At 46.9% G+C, this 20,280-nt stretch overlaps 1 protein-coding gene across 3 annotated transcripts in view; it reads left to right on the top strand.

The window, feature by feature from the left end:
- EPHB4 (EPH receptor B4) overlaps nucleotides 1-20,280 on the top strand; it is a 189,765-nt gene that overhangs the window by 157,240 nt on the left and 12,245 nt on the right. For all 3 annotated transcript variants that reach the window (XM_088458700.1, XM_088458699.1, XM_088458701.1), the window contains 4 exons: nucleotides 610-825; nucleotides 1,117-1,266; nucleotides 1,354-1,547; nucleotides 1,841-1,996. In XM_088458700.1, the coding sequence (XP_088314826.1) occupies nucleotides 610-825; nucleotides 1,117-1,266; nucleotides 1,354-1,547; nucleotides 1,841-1,996 (716 nt within the window). The remainder of the gene's footprint in view (nucleotides 1-609; nucleotides 826-1,116; nucleotides 1,267-1,353; nucleotides 1,548-1,840; nucleotides 1,997-20,280) is intronic.

Raw genomic sequence — 20,280 nt, 5'->3', positions numbered from 1 at the left:
GGGTATGAGGGAGGGTGGTATGATGGAAGCGGGTATGACGGAGGGTGGTATGATGGAAGCGGGAATGAGGGAGGGTGGTATGATGGAAGCGGGTATGAGGGAGGGTGGTATGATGGAAGCGGGTATGAGGGAGGGTGGCATGATGGGAGCGGGTATGAGGGAGGGTGGTATGATGGAAGCGGGTATGAGGGAGGGTGGTATGATGGAAGCGGGTATGACAGAGGGTGGTATGATGGAAGCGGGAATGACGGAGGGTGGTATGATGGAGGTACTGTGAGGGCATGGGGTCCTACAGAAGGTGCTGTGATGGCACGGGATTGGTGTGACAGAGGCTGTGATGGAAGAAGGTTGTGTATGAGGAGGGCGGGTGATGCGGGGTATGATGGGGAATGTACTGATGCAGGGAAAGGTCTATAGTCATAGAGCAGTGATATACATTATAGATGTTCCTGAGCCCAGGACCAGTACTATACAGAAGTAAATGCCCCCTGTATCTGGGGCAGTAAGTATTATGGTACAGACTGTATATATGTCCCCATATACACAAACACACTTCCTGCCCATAGCTTCCTGCAATAAATGTAAATCTGCTTTTCTTTGTGCTGGCAGCAAAACGACGGGCAGTTCACACCCATCCAGCTGGTGGGCATGCTGCGAGGAATCGCTTCCGGGATGCGCTACCTGGCGGAGATGAATTACGTTCACCGGGACCTGGCTGCGCGCAACATTTTAGTGAACAGTAACCTGGTCTGCAAAGTGTCCGACTTCGGCCTGTCGCGGTTCCTGCAGGAGGGCTCCACCGACCCTACGTACACATCTTGTTTGGTGAGGAGAAGCCTGAGGACGAGGGAGGAGGGGGGGGGGGATGAGAGGATGATGGATTACACGGAAACTGAGCATTAGCCCCAGGGCTGGAAGACGATCTCTCTGCGTGAGGACAGAGGGGAATCACCTGGGGTTGTAGTCACGTCAGTGAGACGGAAAGTGAGAAATGGAGATTGAGGAGAAGAGTAAAATAAATGTGGGGAGCGAGTAGGACATTCGCTGAGGAGAACGGTCAGTGTCTATGTCCTGACAAACGCCACACTTCATCCCCTATTTTTTTTTTCTCCTCAGGGTGGTAAAATCCCGATTCGCTGGACAGCCCCCGAGGCCATCGCCTTCCGAAAGTTTACCTCAGCCAGCGACGTGTGGGGCTACGGCATCGTCATGTGGGAGGTCATGTCCTTCGGAGAACGGCCATACTGGGACATGTCCAATCAAGACGTGAGTTCGCTTCCAGCCCCTCTTGTTACCTGGACGGTCCGCTGGTGACCGAAACGCTAATCCGGTATTCCCTCTCTCTCCACTCAGGTGATAAACGCCATAGAGCAGGATTACCGTCTGCCGGCACCGCCGGACTGTCCCTCGGCGCTACACCAACTGATGCTGGACTGCTGGCAGCGAGACCGAGCGTCCCGGCCGCGCTTCACAGAAATCGTCAGCGCCCTGGACAAACTTATCCGCAACCCCGCCAGCCTGAAAATTACCGCCCGGGAGCAGCCAGGGTACGAGTGAGGATGGAGGCGAGGGGGTTAATTGCCAGAAATGCTGCAGGGGTGAGACAGGGAAAGGGTTAAGTGGCAAAGAGGAAGCGGCTATTGGTCTGCAGAGACTAGAATGGAGGAATGTTCTGCAGGTCATTCACTGGGTCACAGTTCAAGGTTAGCTTGCAGCAGAGGAAGTTACAAGTTAAGGGCTGGGCTTAGGATAACGAGATAATGGGCCCATTGTATCATGTACACAGACAGCTTCCTAATTACCATATTCCCCGAATCTCCCTCTTATTCTCTCCCCGCAGATCATCGCATCCTCTGCTCGACCAGCGCACCCCCCACTATTCCTCCTTCTCCTCGGTGGGCGAGTGGCTGCATGCCATCAAAATGGGGAGATATGAGGAAGGCTTCAGGAATGGCGGATTCACCACCTTCAGCCGAGTGCGACAGCTGAACACAGAGTACGTGATGGGAGACGGGGACGGCGTGGTCCATGGTTTGCGTACTGTAGTAATGGCGGCACCTGCAGGCCAACATGGAGGCGTGGTTATGGTGTTCAACGGCGCTAGCTAGCCACTTCTGATTGGCTGATTGCAGAGTGTATTTTATAGGTGTATAGTATAGTAACACCTGTATAATAGAGTGTGTATTTCGCTATTACTACAAAGGTTTAATAAATTGTCAGTCCTGGGGTAACCCTGGGGCTTGTGTTACTGGGAATAGATTATTCTATAGCTGCCGTGTAGTGAACACATCTTTCATCCATTGTTTCATGACCCAAATACGTTCAATTTCTGCATCGACTCAGGTTAATTATATAGCGGATATCTGGGGGTATGTAGTGTGGTATCATACATATAATAGGTGAGGGGCAGTAGGGAGGAGTTGGGGGTATGTAGTGTGTGGTATCATACATATAATAGGTGAGGGGCAGTAGGGAGGAGTTGGGGGTATGTAGTGTGGTATCATACATATAATAGGTGAGGGGTAGTAGGGAGGAGTTGTGGGTATGTAGTGTGGTATCATACATATAATAGGTGAGGGGCAGTAGGGAGGAGTTGTGGGTATGTAGTGTGGTATCATACATATAATAGGTGAGGGGCAGTAGGGAGGAGTTGGGGGTATGTAGTGTGGTATCATACATATAATAGGTGAGGGGTAGTAGGGAGGAGTTGGGGGTATGTAGTGTGGTATCATACATATAATAGGTGAGGGGCAGTAGGGAGGAGTTGGGGGTATGTAGTGTGTGGTATCATACATATAATAGGTGAGGGGCAGTAGGGAGGAGTTGGGGGTATGTAGTGTGGTATCATACATATAATAGGTGAGGGGCAGTAGGGAGGAGTTGGGGGTATGTAGTGTGGTATCATACATATAATAGGTGAGGGGTAGTAGGGAGGAGTTGGGGGTATGTAGTGTGGTATCATACATATAATAGGTGAGGGGCAGTAGGGAGGAGTTGGGGGTATGTAGTGTGGTATCATACATATAATTGGTGAGGGGTAGTAGGGAAGAGTTGGGGGTATGTAGTGTGGTATCATACATATAATAGGTGAGGGGCAGTAGGGAGGAGTTGGGGGTATGTAGTGTGTGGTATCATACATATAATAGGTGAGGGGTAGTAGGGAGGAGTTGGGGGTATGTAGTGTGGTATCATACATATAATAGGTGAGGGGCAGTAGGGAGGAGTTGGGGGTATGTAGTGTGGTATCATACATATAATAGGTGAGGGGCATTAGGGAGGAGTTGGGGGTATGTAGTGTGGTATCATACATATAATAGGTGAGGGGCAGTAGGGAGGAGTTGGGGGTACGTAGTGTGGTATCATACATATAATAGGTGAGGGGTAGTAGGGAGGAGTTGGGGGTGTGTAGTGTGGTATCATACATATAATAGGTGAGGGGTAGTAGGGAGGAGTTGGGGGTATGTAGTGTGTGGTATCATACATGTAATAGGTGAGGGGTAGTAGGGAGGAGTTGGGGGTGTGTAGTGTGGTATCATACATATAATAGGTGAGGGGTAGTAGGGAGGAGTTGGAGGTATGTAGTGTGGTATCATACATATAATAGGTGAGGGGCAGTAGGGAGGAGTAGGAGGTATGTAGTGTGGTATCATACATATAATAGGTGAGGGGTAGTAGGGAGGAGTTGGAGGTATGTAGTGTGGTATCATACATATAATAGGTGAGGGGCAGTAGGGAGGAGTTGGGGGTATGTAGTGTGGTATCATACATATAATAGGTGAGGGGCAGTAGGGAGGAGTTGGGGGTATGTAGTGTGGTATCATACATATAATAGGTATGGGGCAGTAGGGAGGAGTTGGGGGTATGTAGTGTGGTATCATACATATAATAGGTGAGGGGCAGTAGGGAGGAGTTGGGGGTATGTAGTGTGGTATCATATATATAATAGGTGAGGGGCAGTAGGGAGGAGTTGGAGGTATGTAGTGTGGTATCATACATATAATAGGTGAGGGGCAGTGGGGAGGAGTTGGAGGTATGTAGTGTGGTATCATACATATAATAGGTGAGGGGTAGTGGGGAGGAGTTGGGGGTGTGTAGTGTGGTATCATACATATAATAGGTGAGGGGTAGTAGGGAGGAGTTGGGGGTATGTAGTGTGGTATCATACATATAATAGGTGAGGGGCAGTAGGGAGGAGTTGGGGGTATGTAGTGTGGTATCATACATATAATAGGTGAGGGGCAGTAGGGAGGAGTTGGAGGTATGTAGTGTGGTATCATACATATAATAGGTGAGGGGCAGTAGGGAGGAGTTGGAGGTATGTAGTGTGGTATCATACATATAATAGGTGAGGGGCAGTAGGGAGGAGTTGGGGGTATGTAGTGTGGTATCATACATATAATAGGTGAGGGGCAGTAGGGAGGAGTTGGGTGTATGTAGTGTGGTAGCATACATATAATAGGTGAGGGGCAGTAGGGAGGAGTTGGGGGTATGTAGTGTGGTATCATACATATAATAGGTGAGGGGCAGTAGGGAGGAGTTGGGGGTATGTAGTGTGGTATCATACATATAATAGGTGAGGGGCAGTAGGGAGGAGTTGGGGGTATGTAGTGCGGTAGCATACATATAATAGGTGAGGGGCAGTAGGGAGGAGTTGGGGGTATGTAGTGTGGTATCATACATATAATAGGTGAGGGGCAGTAGGGAGGAGTTGGGGGTATGTAGTGTGGTATCATACATATAATAGGTGAGGGGCAGTAGGGAGGAGTTGGGGGTATGTAGTGTGGTATCATACATATAATAGGTGAGGGGCAGTAGGGAGGAGTTGGGGGTATGTAGTGTGGTATCATACATATAATAGGTGAGGGGCAGTAGGGAGGAGTTGGGGGTATGTAGTGTGGTATCATACATATAGGTGAGGGGTAGTAGGGAGGAGTTGGGGGTGTGTAGTGTGGTATCATAAATATAATAGGTGAGGGGCAGTAGGGAGGAGTTGGGGGTATGTAGTGTGGTATCATACATATAATAGGTGAGGGGTAGTAGGGAGGAGTTGGGGGTATGTAGTGTGGTATCATAAATATAATAGGTGAGGGGTAGTAGGGAGGAGTTGGGGGTATGTAGTGTGGTAGCATACATATAATAGGTGAGGGGTAGTAGGGAGGAGTAGGAGGTATGTAGTGTGGTATCATACATATAATAGGTGAGGGGTAGTAGGGAGGAGTTGGGGGTATGTAGTGTGTGGTATCATACATATAATAGGTGAGGGGTAGTAGGGAGGAGTTGGGGGTATGTAGTGTGGTATCATACATATAATAGGTGAGGGGTAGTAGGGAGGAGTTGGGGGTGTGTAGTGTGGTATCATACATATAATAGGTGAGGGGTAGTAGGGAGGAGTTGGGGGTATGTAGTGTGGTATCATACATATAATAGGTGAGGGACAGTAGGGAGGAGTTGGGGGTATGTAGTGTGGTATCATACATATAATAGGTGAGGGGCAGTAGGAAGGAGTTGGGGGTATGTAGTTTGGTATCATACATATAATAGGTGAGGGGTAAGTATGGAGGAGTTGGGGGTATGTAGTGTGGTATCATACATATAATAGGTGAGGGGCAGTAGGGAGGAGTTGGGGGTATGTAGTGTGGTAGCATACATATAGGTGAGGGGTAGTAGGGAGGAGTTGGGGGTATGTAGTGTGGTATCATACATATAATAGGTGAGGGGTAGTAGGGAGGAGTTGGGGGTATGTAGTGTGGTAGCATACATATAGGTGAGGGGTAGTAGGGAGGAGTTGGGGGTATGTAGTGTGGTATCATAAATATAATAGGTGAGGGGTAGTAGGGAGGAGTAGGAGGTATGTAGTGTGGTATCATACATATAATAGGTGAGGGGCAGTAGGGAGGAGTTGGGGGTATGTAGTGTGGTATCATACATATAATAGGTGAGGGGCAGTAGGGAGGAGTTGGGGGTATGTAGTGTGTGGTATCATACATATAATAGGTGAGGGGTAGTAGGGAGGAGTTGGGGGTATGTAGTGTGGTATCATACATATAATATGTGAGGGGTAGTAGGGAGGAGTTGGGGGTATGTAGTGTGGTATCATACATATAATAGGTGAGGGGTAGTAGGGAGGAGTTGGGGGTGTGTAGTGTGGTATCATACATATAATAGGTGAGGGGTAGTAGGGAGGAGTTGGGGGTATGTAGTGTGTGGTATCATACATATAATAGGTGAGGGGTAGTAGGGAGGAGTTGGGGGTATGTAGTGTGTGGTATCATACATATAATAGGTATGGGGCAGTAGGGAGGAATTGGGGGTATGTAGTGTGGTATCATACATATAATAGGTGAGGGGTAGTAGGGAGGAGTTGGGGGTATGTAGTGTGGTATCATACATATAATAGGTGAGGGGCAGTAGGGAGGAGTTGGGGGTATGTAGTGTGGTATCATACATATAATAGGTGAGGGGCAGTAGGGAGGAGTTGGGGGTATGTAGTGTGGTATCATACATATAATAGGTGAGGGGTAGTAGGGAGGAGTTGGGGGTATGTAGTGTGGTAGCATACATATAATAGGTGAGGGGTAGTAGGGAGGAGTTGGGTGTATGTAGTGTGGTATCATACATATAATAGGTGAGGGGTAGTAGGGAGGAGTTGGGGGTATGTAGTGTGGTATCATACATATAATAGGTGAGGGGCAGTAGGGAGGAGTTGGGGGTATGTAGTGTGGTATCATACATATAATAGGTATGGGGCAGTAGGGAGGAGTTGGGGGTATGTAGTGTGGTATCATACATATAATAGGTGAGGGGTAGTAGGGAGGAGTTGGGGGTATGTAGTGTGGTATCATACATAAAGGTGAGGGGCAGTAGGGAGGAGTTGGGGGTATGTAGTGTGGTATCATACATATAATAGGTGAGGGGTAGTAGGGAGGAGTTGGGGGTATGTAGTGTGGTATCATACATATAATAGGTGAGGGGCAGTAGGGAGGAGTTGGGAGGTATGTAGTGTGGTATCATACATATAATAGGTGAGGGGTAGTAGGGAGGAGTTGGGGGTATGTAGTGTGGTATCATACATATAATAGGTGAGGGGCAGTAGGGAGGAGTTGGGGGTATGTAGTGTGGTATCATACATATAATAGGTGAGGGGTAGTGGGGAGGAGTTAGGGGTATGTAGTGTGTGGTATCATACATATAATAGGTGAGGGGCAGTAGGGAGGAGTTGGGGGTATGTAGTGTGGTATCATACATATAATAGGTGAGGGGTAGTAGGGAGGAGTTGTGGGTATGTAGTGTGGTATCATACATATAATAGGTGAGGGGCAGTAGGGAGGAGTTGTGGGTATGTAGTGTGGTATCATACATATAATAGGTGAGGGGCAGTAGGGAGGAGTTGGGGGTATGTAGTGTGGTATCATACATATAATAGGTGAGGGGTAGTAGGGAGGAGTTGGGGGTATGTAGTGTGGTATCATACATATAATAGGTGAGGGGCAGTAGGGAGGAGTTGGGGGTATGTAGTGTGTGGTATCATACATATAATAGGTGAGGGGCAGTAGGGAGGAGTTGGGGGTATGTAGTGTGGTATCATACATATAATAGGTGAGGGGCAGTAGGGAGGAGTTGGGGGTATGTAGTGTGGTATCATACATATAATAGGTGAGGGGTAGTAGGGAGGAGTTGGGGGTATGTAGTGTGGTATCATACATATAATAGGTGAGGGGCAGTAGGGAGGAGTTGGGGGTATGTAGTGTGGTATCATACATATAATAGGTGAGGGGTAGTAGGGAGGAGTTGGGGGTATGTATTGTGGTATCATACATATAATAGGTGAGGGGCAGTAGGGAGGAGTTGGGGGTATGTAGTGTGTGGTATCATACATATAATAGGTGAGGGGTAGTAGGGAGGAGTTGGGGGTATGTAGTGTGGTATCATACATATAATAGGTGAGGGGCAGTAGGGAGGAGTTGGGGGTATGTAGTGTGGTATCATACATATAATAGGTGAGGGGCAGTAGGGAGGAGTTGGGGGTATGTAGTGTGGTATCATACATATAATAGGTGAGGGGTAGTAGGGAGGAGTTGGGGGTATGTAGTGTGGTATCATACATATAATAGGTGAGGGGCAGTAGGGAGGAGTTGGGGGTATGTAGTGTGTGGTATCATACATATAATAGGTGAGGGGCAGTAGGGAGGAGTTGGGGGTATGTAGTTTGGTATCATACATATAATAGGTGAGGGGCATTAGGGAGGAGTTGGGGGTATGTAGTGTGGTATCATACATATAATAGGTGAGGGGCAGTAGGGAGGAGTTGGGGGTATGTAGTGTGGTATCATACATATAATAGGTGAGGGGTAGTAGGGAGGAGTTGGGTGTGTGTAGTGTGGTATCATACATATAATAGGTGAGGGGTAGTAGGGAGGAGTTGGGGGTATGTAGTGTGTGGTATCATACATGTAATAGGTGAGGGGTAGTAGGGAGGAGTTGGGGGTGTGTAGTGTGGTATCATACATATAATAGGTGAGGGGTAGTAGGGAGGAGTTGGAGGTATGTAGTGTGGTATCATACATATAATAGGTGAGGGGTAGTAGGGAGGAGTTGGGGGTATGTAGTGTGGTATCATACATATAATAGGTGAGGGGTAGTAGGGAGGAGTTGGGGGTGTGTAGTGTGGTATCATACATATAATAGGTGAGGGGTAGTAGGGAGGAGTTGGGGGTATGTAGTGTGGTATCATACATATAATAGGTGAGGGACAGTAGGGAGGAGTTGGGGGTATGTAGTGTGGTATCATACATATAATAGGTGAGGGGCAGTAGGAAGGAGTTGGGGGTATGTAGTTTGGTATCATACATATAATAGGTGAGGGGTAAGTATGGAGGAGTTGGGGGTATGTAGTGTGGTATCATACATATAATAGGGGAGGGGCAGTAGGGAGGAGTTGGGGGTATGTAGTGTGGTAGCATACATATAGGTGAGGGGTAGTAGGGAGGAGTTGGGGGTATGTAGTGTGGTATCATACATATAATAGGTGAGGGGTAGTAGGGAGGAGTTGGGGGTATGTAGTGTGGTAGCATACATATAGGTGAGGGGTAGTAGGGAGGAGTTGGGGTATGTAGTGTGGTATCATAAATATAATAGGTGAGGGGTAGTAGGGAGGAGTAGGAGGTATGTAGTGTGGTATCATACATATAATAGGTGAGGGGCAGTAGGGAGGAGTTGGGGGTATGTAGTGTGGTATCATACATATAATAGGTGATGGGCAGTAGGGAGGAGTTGGGGGTGTGTAGTGTGGTATCATACATATAATAGGTGAGGGGTAATAGGGAGGAGTTGGGGGTATGTAGTGTGGTATCATACATATAATAGGTGAGGGGCAGTAGGGAGGAGTTGGGGGTATGTAGTGTGGTATCATACATATAATAGGTGAGGGGCAGTAGGGAGGAGTTGGAGGTATATAGTGTGGTATCATACATATAATAGGTGAGGGGCAGTAGGGAGGAGTTGGAGGTATGTAGTGTGGTATCATACATATAATAGGTGAGGGGCAGTAGGGAGGAGTTGGAGGTATGTAGTGTGGTATCATACATATAATAGGTATGGGGCAGTAGGGAGGAGTTGGAGGTATGTAGTGTGGTATCATACATATAATAGGTGAGGGGTAGTAGGGAGGAGTTGGGGGTATGTAGTGTGGTATCATACATATAATAGGTGAGGGGCAGTAGGGAGGAGTTGGAGGTGTGTAGTGTGGTATCATACATATAATAGGTGAGGGGTAGTAGGGAGGAGTTGGGGGTATGTAGTGTGGTAGCATACATATAGGTGAGGGGTAGTAGGGAGGAGTTGGGGGTATGTAGTGTTGTATCATAAATATAATAGGTGAGGGGTAGTAGGGAGGAGTAGGAGGTATGTAGTGTGGTATCATACATATAATAGGTGAGGGGCAGTAGGGAGGAGTTGGGGGTATGTAGTGTGGTATCATACATATAATAGGTGATGGGCAGTAGGGAGGAGTTGGGGGTGTGTAGTGTGGTATCATACATATAATAGGTGAGGGGTAATAGGGAGGAGTTGGGGGTATGTAGTGTGGTATCATACATATAATAGGTGAGGGGCAGTAGGGAGGAGTTGGGGGTATGTAGTGTGGTATCATACATATAATAGGTGAGGGGCAGTAGGGAGGAGTTGGAGGTATATAGTGTGGTATCATACATATAATAGGTGAGGGGCAGTAGGGAGGAGTTGGAGGTATGTAGTGTGGTATCATACATATAATAGGTGAGGGGCAGTAGGGAGGAGTTGGAGGTATGTAGTGTGGTATCATACATATAATAGGTATGGGGCAGTAGGGAGGAGTTGGAGGTATGTAGTGTGGTATCATACATATAATAGGTGAGGGGTAGTAGGGAGGAGTTGGGGGTATGTAGTGTGGTATCATACATATAATAGGTGAGGGGCAGTAGGGAGGAGTTGGAGGTGTGTAGTGTGGTATCATACATATAATAGGTGAGGGGTAGTAGGGAGGAGTTGGGGGTATGTAGTGTGGTATCATACATATAATAGGTGAGGGGCAGTAGGGAGGAGTTGGAGGTATGTAGTGTGGTATCATACATATAATAGGTGAGGGGTAGTAGGGAGGAGTTGGGTGTATGTAGTGTGGTAGCATACATATAATAGGTGAGGGGCAGTAGGGAGGAGTTGGGGGTATGTAGTGTGGTATCATACATATAATAGGTGAGGGGCAGTAGGGAGGAGTTGGGGGTATGTAGTGTGGTATCATACATATAATAGGTGAGGGGCAGTATGGAGGAGTTGGGGGTATGTAGTGTGGTATCATACATATAATAGGTGAGGGGCAGTAGGGAGGAGTTGGGGGTATGTAGTGTGGTATCATACATATAATAGGTGAGGGGTAGTAGGGAGGAGTTGGGGGTATGTAGTGTGGTATCATACATATAATAGGTGAGGGGCAGTAGGGAGGAGTTGGGGGTATGTAGTGTGGTATCATACATATAATAGGTGAGGGGCAGTATGGAGGAGTTGGGGGTATGTAGTGTGGTATCATACATATAATAGGTGAGGGGCAGTAGGGAGGAGTTGGGGGTATGTAGTGTGGTATCATACATATAATAGGTGAGGGGCAGTAGGGAGGAGTTGGGGGTATGTAGTGTGGTATCATACATATAATAGGTGAGGGGCAGTAGGGAGGAGTTGGGGGTATGTAGTGTGTGGTATCATACATATAATAGGTGAGGGGTCAGTATGGAGGAGTTGGGGGTATGTAGTGTGGTATCATACATATAATAGGTGAGGGGCAGTAGGGAGGAGTTGGGGGTATGTAGTGTGGTATCATACATATAATAGGTGAGGGGTCAGTATGGAGGAGTTGGGGGTATGTAGTGTGGTATCATACATATAATAGGTGAGGGGCAGTAGGGAGGAGTTGGGGGTATGTAGTGTGGTATCATACATATAATAGGTGAGGGGTAGTAGGGAGGAGTTGGGGGTATGTAGTGTGGTATCATACATATAATAGGTGAGGGGTAGTAGGGAGGAGTTGGAGGTATGTAGTGTGGTATCATACATATAATAGGTGAGGGGCAGTAGGGAGGAGTTGGGGGTATGTAGTGTGGTATCATACATATAATAGGTGAGGGGTAGTAGGGATGAGTTGGGGGTATGTAGTGTGTGGTATCATACATATAATAGGTGAGGGGTAGTAGGGAGGAGTTGGAGGTATGTAGTGTGGTATCATACATATAATAGGTGAGGGGCAGTAGGGAGGAGTTGGGGGTATGTAGTGTGGTATCATACATATAATAGGTGAGGGGTAGTAGGGATGTGTTGGGGGTATGTAGTGTGTGGTATCATACATATAATAGGTGAGGGGCAGTATGGAGGAGTTGGGGGTATGTAGTGTGGTATCATACATATAATAGGTGAGGGGCAGTAGGGAGAAGTTGGGGGTATGTAGTGTGGTAGCATACATATAGGTGAGGGGTAGTAGGGAGGAGTTGGGGGTATGTAGTGTGGTATCATACATATAATAGGTGAGGGGTAGTAGGGAGGAGTTGGGGGTATGTAGTGTGTGGTATCATACATATAATAGGTATGGGGTAGTAGGGCGGAGTAGGAGGTATGTAGTGTGGTATCATACATATAATAGGTGAGGGGTAGTAGGGAGGAGTTCGAGGTATGTAGTGTGGTATCATAAATATAATAGGTGAGGGGTAGTAGGGAGGAGTTGGGGGTATGTAGTGTGGTATCATAAATATAATAGGTGAGGGGTAGTAGGGAGGAGTTCGAGGTATGTAGTGTGGTATCATAAATATAATAGGTGAGGGGTAGTAGGGAGGAGTTCGAGGTATGTAGTGTGGTATCATAAATATAATAGGTATGGGGTAGTAGGGAGGAGTTGGGGGTATGTAGTGTGGTATCATACATATAATAGGTGAAGGGCAGTAGGGAGGAGTTGGGGGTATGTAGTGTGTGGTATCATACATATAATAGGTGAGGGGCAGTAGGGAGGAGTTGGGGGTATGTAGTGTGGTATCATACATATAATAGGTGAGGGGTAGTAGGGAGGAGTTGGGGGTATGTAGTGTGGTATCATACATATAATAGGTGAGGGGTAGTAGGGAGGAGTTGGAGGTATGTAGTGTGATATCATACATATAATAGGTGAGGGGTAGTAGGGAGGAGTTGGAGGTATGTAGTGTGATATCATACATATAATAGGTGAGGGTTAGTAGGGAGGAGTTGGGGGTATGTAGTGTGGTATCATACATATAATAGGTGAGGGGTAGTAGGGAGGAGTTGGGGGTATGTAGTGTGATATCATACATATAATAGGTGAGGGTTAGTAGGGAGGAGTTGGGGGTATGTAGTGTGGTATCATACATATAATAGGTGAGGGGTAGTAGGGAGGAGTTGGGGGTATGTAGTGTGATATCATACATATAATAGGTGAGGGGTAGTAGGGAGGAGTTGGGGGTATGTAGTGTGGTAGCATACATATAATAGCTGAGTGGCAGTAGGGAGGAGTTGGGGGTATGTAGTGTGGTATCATACATATAATAGGTGAGGGGCAGTAGGGAGGAGTTGGTGGGTATGTAGTGTGGTATCATACATATAATAGGTGAGGGGCAGTATGGAGGAGTTGGAGGTATGTAGTGTGTGGTATCATACATATAATAGGTGAGGGGTAGTAGGGAGGAGTTGGGGGTATGTAGTGTGGTTAGCATACATATAATAGGTGAGGGGGCAGTAGGGGAGGAGTTGGGGGTATGTAGTGTGGTATCATACATATAATAGGTGAGGGGCAGTAGGGAGGAGTTGGGGGTATGTAGTGTGGTATCATACATATAATAGGTGAGGGGCAGTATGGAGGAGTTGGAGGTATGTAGAGTGTGGTATCATACATATAATAGGTGAGGGGTAGTAGGGAGGAGTAGGAGGTATGTAGTGTGGTATCATACATATAATAGGTGAGGGGCAGTAGGGAGGAGTTGGGGGTATGTAGTGTGGTATCATACATATAATAGGTGAGGGGCAGTAGGGAGGAGTTGGGGGTATGTAGTGTGGTATCATACATATAATAGGTGAGGGGCAGTAGGGAGGAGTTGGGGGTATGTAGTGTGGTATCATACATATAATAGGTGAGGGGTAGTAGGGAGGAGTTGGGGGTATGTAGTGTGGTATCATACATATAATAGGTGAGGGGCAGTAGGGAGGAGTTGGGAGGTATGTAGTGTGGTATCATACATATAATAGGTGAGGGGTAGTAGGGAGGAGTTGGGGGTATGTAGTGTGGTATCATACATATAATAGGTGAGGGGCAGTAGGGAGGAGTTGGGGGTATGTAGTGTGGTATCATACATATAATAGGTGAGGGGTAGTGGGGAGGAGTTAGGGGTATGTAGTGTGTGGTATCATACATATAATAGGTGAGGGGCAGTAGGGAGGAGTTGGGGGTATGTAGTGTGGTATCATACATATAATAGGTGAGGGGTAGTAGGGAGGAGTTGTGGGTATGTAGTGTGGTATCATACATATAATAGGTGAGGGGCAGTAGGGAGGAGTTGGGGGTATGTAGTGTGGTATCATACATATAATAGGTGAGGGGCAGTAGGGAGGAGTTGGGGGTATGTAGTGTGGTATCATACATATAATAGGTGAGGGGTAGTAGGGAGGAGTTGGGGGTATGTAGTGTGGTATCATACATATAATAGGTGAGGGGCAGTAGGGAGGAGTTGGGGGTATGTAGTGTGTGGTATCATACATATAATAGGTGAGGGGCAGTAGGGAGGAGTTGGGGGTATGTAGTGTGGTATCATACATATAATAGGTGAGGGGCAGTAGGGAGGAGTTGGGGGTATGTAGTGTGGTATCATACATATAATAGGTGAGGGGTAGTAGGGAGGAGTTGGGGGGTATGTAGTGTGGTATCATACATATAATAGGTGAGGGGCAGTAGGGAGGAGTTGGGGGTATGTAGTGTGGTATCATACATATAATAGGTGAGGGGTAGTAGGGAGGAGTTGGGGGTATGTAGTGTGGTATCATACATATAATAGGTGAGGGGGCAGTAGGGAGGAGTTGGGGGTATGTAGTGTGTGGTATCATACATATAATAGGTATGGGGTAGTAGGGAGGAGTTGGGGGTATGTAGTGTGGTATCATACATATAATAGGTGAGGGGCAGTAGGGAGGAGTTGGGGGTATGTAGTGTGGTATCATACATGATAATAGGTGAGGGGCATTAGGGAGGAGTTGGGGGTATGTAGTGTGGTATCATACATATAATAGGTGAGGGGCAGTAGGGAGGAGTTGGGGGTATGTAGTGTGGTATCATACATATAATAGTGAGGGGGTAGTAGGGAGGAGTTGGGGGTGTGTAGTGTGGTATCATACATATAATAGGTGAGGGGTAGTAGGGAGGAGTTGGGGGTATGTAGTGTGGTATCATACATATAATAGGTGAGGGGCAGTAGGGAGGAGTTGGAGGTATGTAGTGTGGTATCATACATATAATAGGTGAGGGGCAGTAGGGAGGAGTTGGAGGTATGTAGTGTGGTATCATACATATAATAGGTGAGGGGCAGTAGGGAGGAGTAGGAGGTATGTAGTGTGAGTATCATACATATAATAGGTTGAGGGGCAGTAGGGAGGAGTTGGGTGTATGTAGTGTGGTAGCATACATATAATAGGTGAGGGGCAGTAGGGAGGAGTTGGGGGTATGTAGTGTGGTATCATACATATAATAGGTGAGGGGCAGTAGGGAGGAGTTGTGGGTATGTAGTGTGGTATCATACATATAATAGGTGAGGGGCAGTAGGGAGGAGTTGGGGGTATGTAGTGTGGTGTAGCATACATATAATAGGTGAGGGGCAGTAGGGAGGAGTTGGGGGTATGTAGTGTGGTATCATACATATAATAGGTGAGGGGCAGTAGGGAGGAGTTGGGGGTATGTAGTGTGGTATCATACATATAATAGGTGAGGGGCAGTAGGGAGGAGTTGGGGTATGTAGTGTGGTATCATACATATAATAGGTGAGGGGCAGTAGGGAGGAGTTGGGGGTATGTAGTGTGGTATCATACATATAATAGGTGAGGGGCAGTAGGGAGGAGTTGGGGGTATGTAGTGTGGTATCATACATATAGGTGAGGGGTAGTAGGGAGGAGTTGGGGGTGTGTAGTGTGGTATCATAAATATAATAGGTGAGGGGGCAGTAGGGAGGAGTTGGGGGTATGTAGTGTGGTATCATACATATAATAGGTGACGGGTAGTAGGGAGGAGTTGGGGGTATGTAGTGTGGTATCATAAATATAATAGGTGAGGGGTAGTAGGGAGGAGTTGGGGGTATGTAGTGTGGTAGCATACATATAATAGGTGAGGGGTAGTAGGGAGGAGTTGGGGGTGTGTAGTGTGGTATCATAAATATAATAGGTGAGGGGCAGTAGGGAGGAGTTGGGGGTATGTAGTGTGGTATCATACATATAATAGGTGAGGGGGTAGTAGGGAGGAGTTGGGGGTATGTAGTGTGGTATCATACATATAATAGGTGAGGGGTAGTAGGGAGGAGTTGGGGGTATGTAGTGTGGTATCATACATATAATAGGTGAGGGGTAGTAGGGAGGAGTTGGAGGTATGTAGTGTGGTATCATACATATAATAGGTGAGGGGCAGTAGGGAGGAGTTGGGGGTATGTAGTGTGGTATCATACATATAATAGGTGAGGGTAGTAGGGATGAGTTGGGGGTATGTAGTGTGTGGTATCATACATATAATAGGTGAGGGGTAGTAGGGAGGAGTTGGAGGTATGTAGTGTGGTATCATACATATTAATAGGTGTGAGGGGCAGTAGGGAGGAGTTGGGGGTATGTAGTGTGGTATCATACATATAATAGGTGAGGGGGTAGTAGGGATGTGTTGGGGGTATGTAGTGTGTTGGTATCATACATATAATAGGTGAGGGGCAGTATGGAGGAGTTGGGGGGTATGTAGTGTGGTATCATACATATAATAGGTGAGGGGCAGTAGGGAGAAGTTGGGGGTATGTAGTGTGGTAGCATACATATAGGTGAGGGGTAGTAGGGAGGAGTTGGGGGTATGTAGTGTGGTATCATACATATAATAGGTGAGGGGTAGTAGGGAGGAGTTGGGGGTATGTAGTGTGTGGTATCATACATATAATAGGTGAGGGGTAGTAGGGCGGAGTAGGAGGTATGTAGTGTGGTATCATACATATAATAGGTGAGGGGTAGTAGGGGAGGAGTTGGGGGTATGTAGTGTGGTATCATAAATATAATAGGTGAGGGGTAGTAGGGAGGAGTTCGAGGTATGTAGTGTGGTATCATAAATATAATAGGTGAGGGGTAGTAGGGAGGAGTTCGAGGTATGTAGTGTGGTATCATAAATATAATAGGTATGGGTAGTAGGGAGGAGTTGGGGTATGTAGTGTGGTATCATACATATAATAGGTGAAGGGCAGTAGGGAGGAGTTGGGGGTATGTAGTGTGTGGTATCATACATATAATAGGTGAGGGGCAGTAGGGAGGAGTTGGGGGTATGTAGTGTGGTATCATACATATAATAGGTGAGGGGTAGTAGGGAGGAGTTGGGGGTATGTAGTGTGGTATCATACATATAATAGGTGAGGGGTAGTAGGGAGGAGTTGGGGGTATGTCAGTGTGGTATCATACATATAATAGGTGAGGGTAGTAGGGAGGAGTTGGAGGTATGTAGTGTGATATCATACATATAATAGGTGAGGGGTAGTAGGGAGGAGTTGGGAGTATGTAGTGTGATATCATACATATAATTAGGTGAGGGGTTAGTAGGGAGGAGTTGGGGGTATGTAGTGTGGTATCATACATCATAATAGGTGAGGGTTAGTAGGGAGGAGTTGGGGGTATGTAGTGTGGTATCATACATATAGGTGAGGGGCAGTAGGGAGGAGTTGGGGGTATGTAGTGTGGTATCATACATATAATAGGTGATGGGCAGTAGGGAGGAGTTGGGGGTATGTAGTGTGGTATCATACATATAATAGGTGAGGGTAGTAGGGAGGAGTTGGGGGTATGTAGTGTGGTATCATACATATAATAGGTGAGGGGCAGTAGGGAGGAGTTGGGGGTATGTATTGTGGTATCATACATATAATAGGTGAGGGGTAGTAGGGAGGAGTTGGGGGTATGTAGTGTGGTATCATACATATAATAGGTGAGGGGGCAGTAGGAGAGGAGTTGGGGGTTTGTATTGTGGTATCATACATATAATAGGTGAGGGGCAGTAGGGAGGAGTTGGGAGGTATGTAGTGTGGTGGTATCGATACATATAATAGGTGAGGGGTAGTAGGGAGGAGTTGGGGGTATGTAGGTGTGGTATCATACATATAATAGGTGAGGGTAGTAGGGAGGAGTTGGAGGGTATTTAGTGTGGTATCATACATATAATAGGTGAGGGGTAGTAGGGAGGAGTTGGGTGTATGTAGTTGTGGTATCATACATATAATAGGTGAGGGGCAGTAGGGAGGAGTTGGGGGTATGTAGTGTGGTAGCATACATATAATAGGTGAGGGGCAGTAGGAGGAGTTGGGGGTATGTAGTGTGGTATCATACATATAATAGGTGAGGGGCAGTAGGGAGGAGTTGGGGGTATGTAGTGTGGTATCATACATATAATAGGTAAGGGGTAGTAGGGAGGAGTTGGAGGTATGTAGTGTGGTATCATACATATAGGTGAGGGGTAGTAGGAGAGGAGTTGGGGGTATGTAGTGTGGTATCATACATATAATAGGTGAGGGGCAGTAGGGAGGAGTTGGGGGTATGTAGTGTGGTGAGGGGCATTAGGGAGGAGTTGGGGGTATGTAGTGTGGTATCATACATATAATAGGTGAGTGGTAGTAGGGAGGAGTAGGAGGTATGTAGTGTGGTATCATACATATAATAGGTGAGGGGCAGTAGGGAGGAGTTGGGGGTATGTAGTGTGATATACATATAATAGGTGAGGGGCAGTAGGGAGGAGTTGGGGGTATGTAGTGTGATATACATATAATAGGTGAGGGGCAGTAGGGAGGAGTTGTGGGTATGTAGTGTGGTATCATACATATAATAGGTGAGGGGCAGTAGGGAGGAGTTGGGGGTATGTAGTGTGATATACATATAATAGGTGAGGGGCAGTAGGGAGGAGTTGTGGGTATGTAGTGTGGTATCATACATATAATAGGTGAGGGGTAGTAGGGAGGAGTTGGGGGTATGTAGTGTGGTATCATACATATAATAGGTGAGGGGCAGTAGGGAGGAGTTGGGGGTATGTAGTGTGGTATCATACATATAATAGGTGAGGGGCAGTAGGGAGGAGTTGGAGGTATGTAGTGTGGTATCATACATATAATAGGTGAGGGGCAGTAGGGAGGAGTTGGAGGTATGTAGTGTGGTATCATACATATAATAGGTGAGGGGCAGTAGGGAGGAGTAGGAGGTATGTAGTGTGGTATCATACATATAATAGGTGAGGGGCAGTAGGGAGGAGTTGGGTGTATGTAGTGTGGTAGCATACATATAATAGGTGAGGGGCAGTAGGGAGGAGTTGGGGGTATGTAGTGTGGTATCATACATATAATAGGTGAGGGGCAATAGGGAGGAGTTGTGGGTATGTAGTGTGGTATCATACATATAATAGGTGAGGGGCAGTAGGGAGGAGTTGGGGGTATGTAGTGTGGTAGCATACATATAATAGGTGAGGGGCAGTAGGGAGGAGTTGGGGGTATGTAGTGTGGTATCATACATATAATAGGTGAGGGGCAGTAGGGAGGAGTTGGGGGTATGTAGTGTGGTATCATACATATAATAGGTGAGGGGCAGTAGGGAGGAGTTGGGGGTATGTAGTGTGGTATCATACATATAATAGGTGAGGGGCAGTAGGGAGGAGTTGGGGGTATGTAGTGTGGTATCATACATATAATAGGTGAGGGGCAGTAGGGAGGAGTTGGGGGTATGTAGTGTGGTATCATACATATAGGTGAGGGGTAGTAGGGAGGAGTTGGGGGTGTGTAGTGTGGTATCATAAATATAATAGGTGAGGGGCAGTAGGGAGGAGTTGGGGGTATGTAGTGTGGTATCATACATATAATAGGTGACGGGTAGTAGGGAGGAGTTGGGGGTATGTAGTGTGGTATCATAAATATAATAGGTGAGGGGTAGTAGGGAGGAGTTGGGGGTATGTAGTGTGGTAGCATACATATAATAGGTGAGGGGTAGTAGGGAGGAGTAGGAGGTATGTAGTGTGGTATCATACATATAATAGGTGAGGGGTAGTAGGGAGGAGTTGGGGGTATGTAGTGTGTGGTATCATACATATAATAGGTGAGGGGTAGTAGGGAGGAGTTGGGGGTATGTAGTGTGGTATCATACATATAATAGGTGAGGGGTAGTAGGGAGGAGTTGGGGGTATGTAGTGTGGTATCATACATATAATAGGTGAGGGGCAGTAGGAAGGAGTTGGGGGTATGTAGTTTGGTATCATACATATAATAGGTGAGGGGTAGTAGGGAGGAGTTGGGGGTATGTAGTGTGGTATCATACATATAATAGGTGAGGGGCAGTAGGGAGGAGTTGGGGGTATGTAGTGTGGTATCATACATATAATAGGTGAGGGGCAGTAGGGAGGAGTTGGAGGTATGTAGTGTGGTATCATACATATAATAGGTGAGGGGTAGTAAGGAGGAGTTGGGGGTATGTAGTGTGGTATCATACATATAATAGGTGAGGGGCAGTAGGAAG

The sequence above is a fragment of the Taudactylus pleione genome, unplaced genomic scaffold (assembly GCF_031769625.1).
Source record: "Taudactylus pleione unplaced genomic scaffold, aTauple2 ptg000847l, whole genome shotgun sequence".
In the NCBI taxonomy this organism is placed as follows: Eukaryota; Metazoa; Chordata; class Amphibia; order Anura; family Myobatrachidae; genus Taudactylus; species Taudactylus pleione.
Note: the sequence above shows the minus strand (reverse complement) of the source record. Positions and strands in the feature narration are given on the sequence as shown.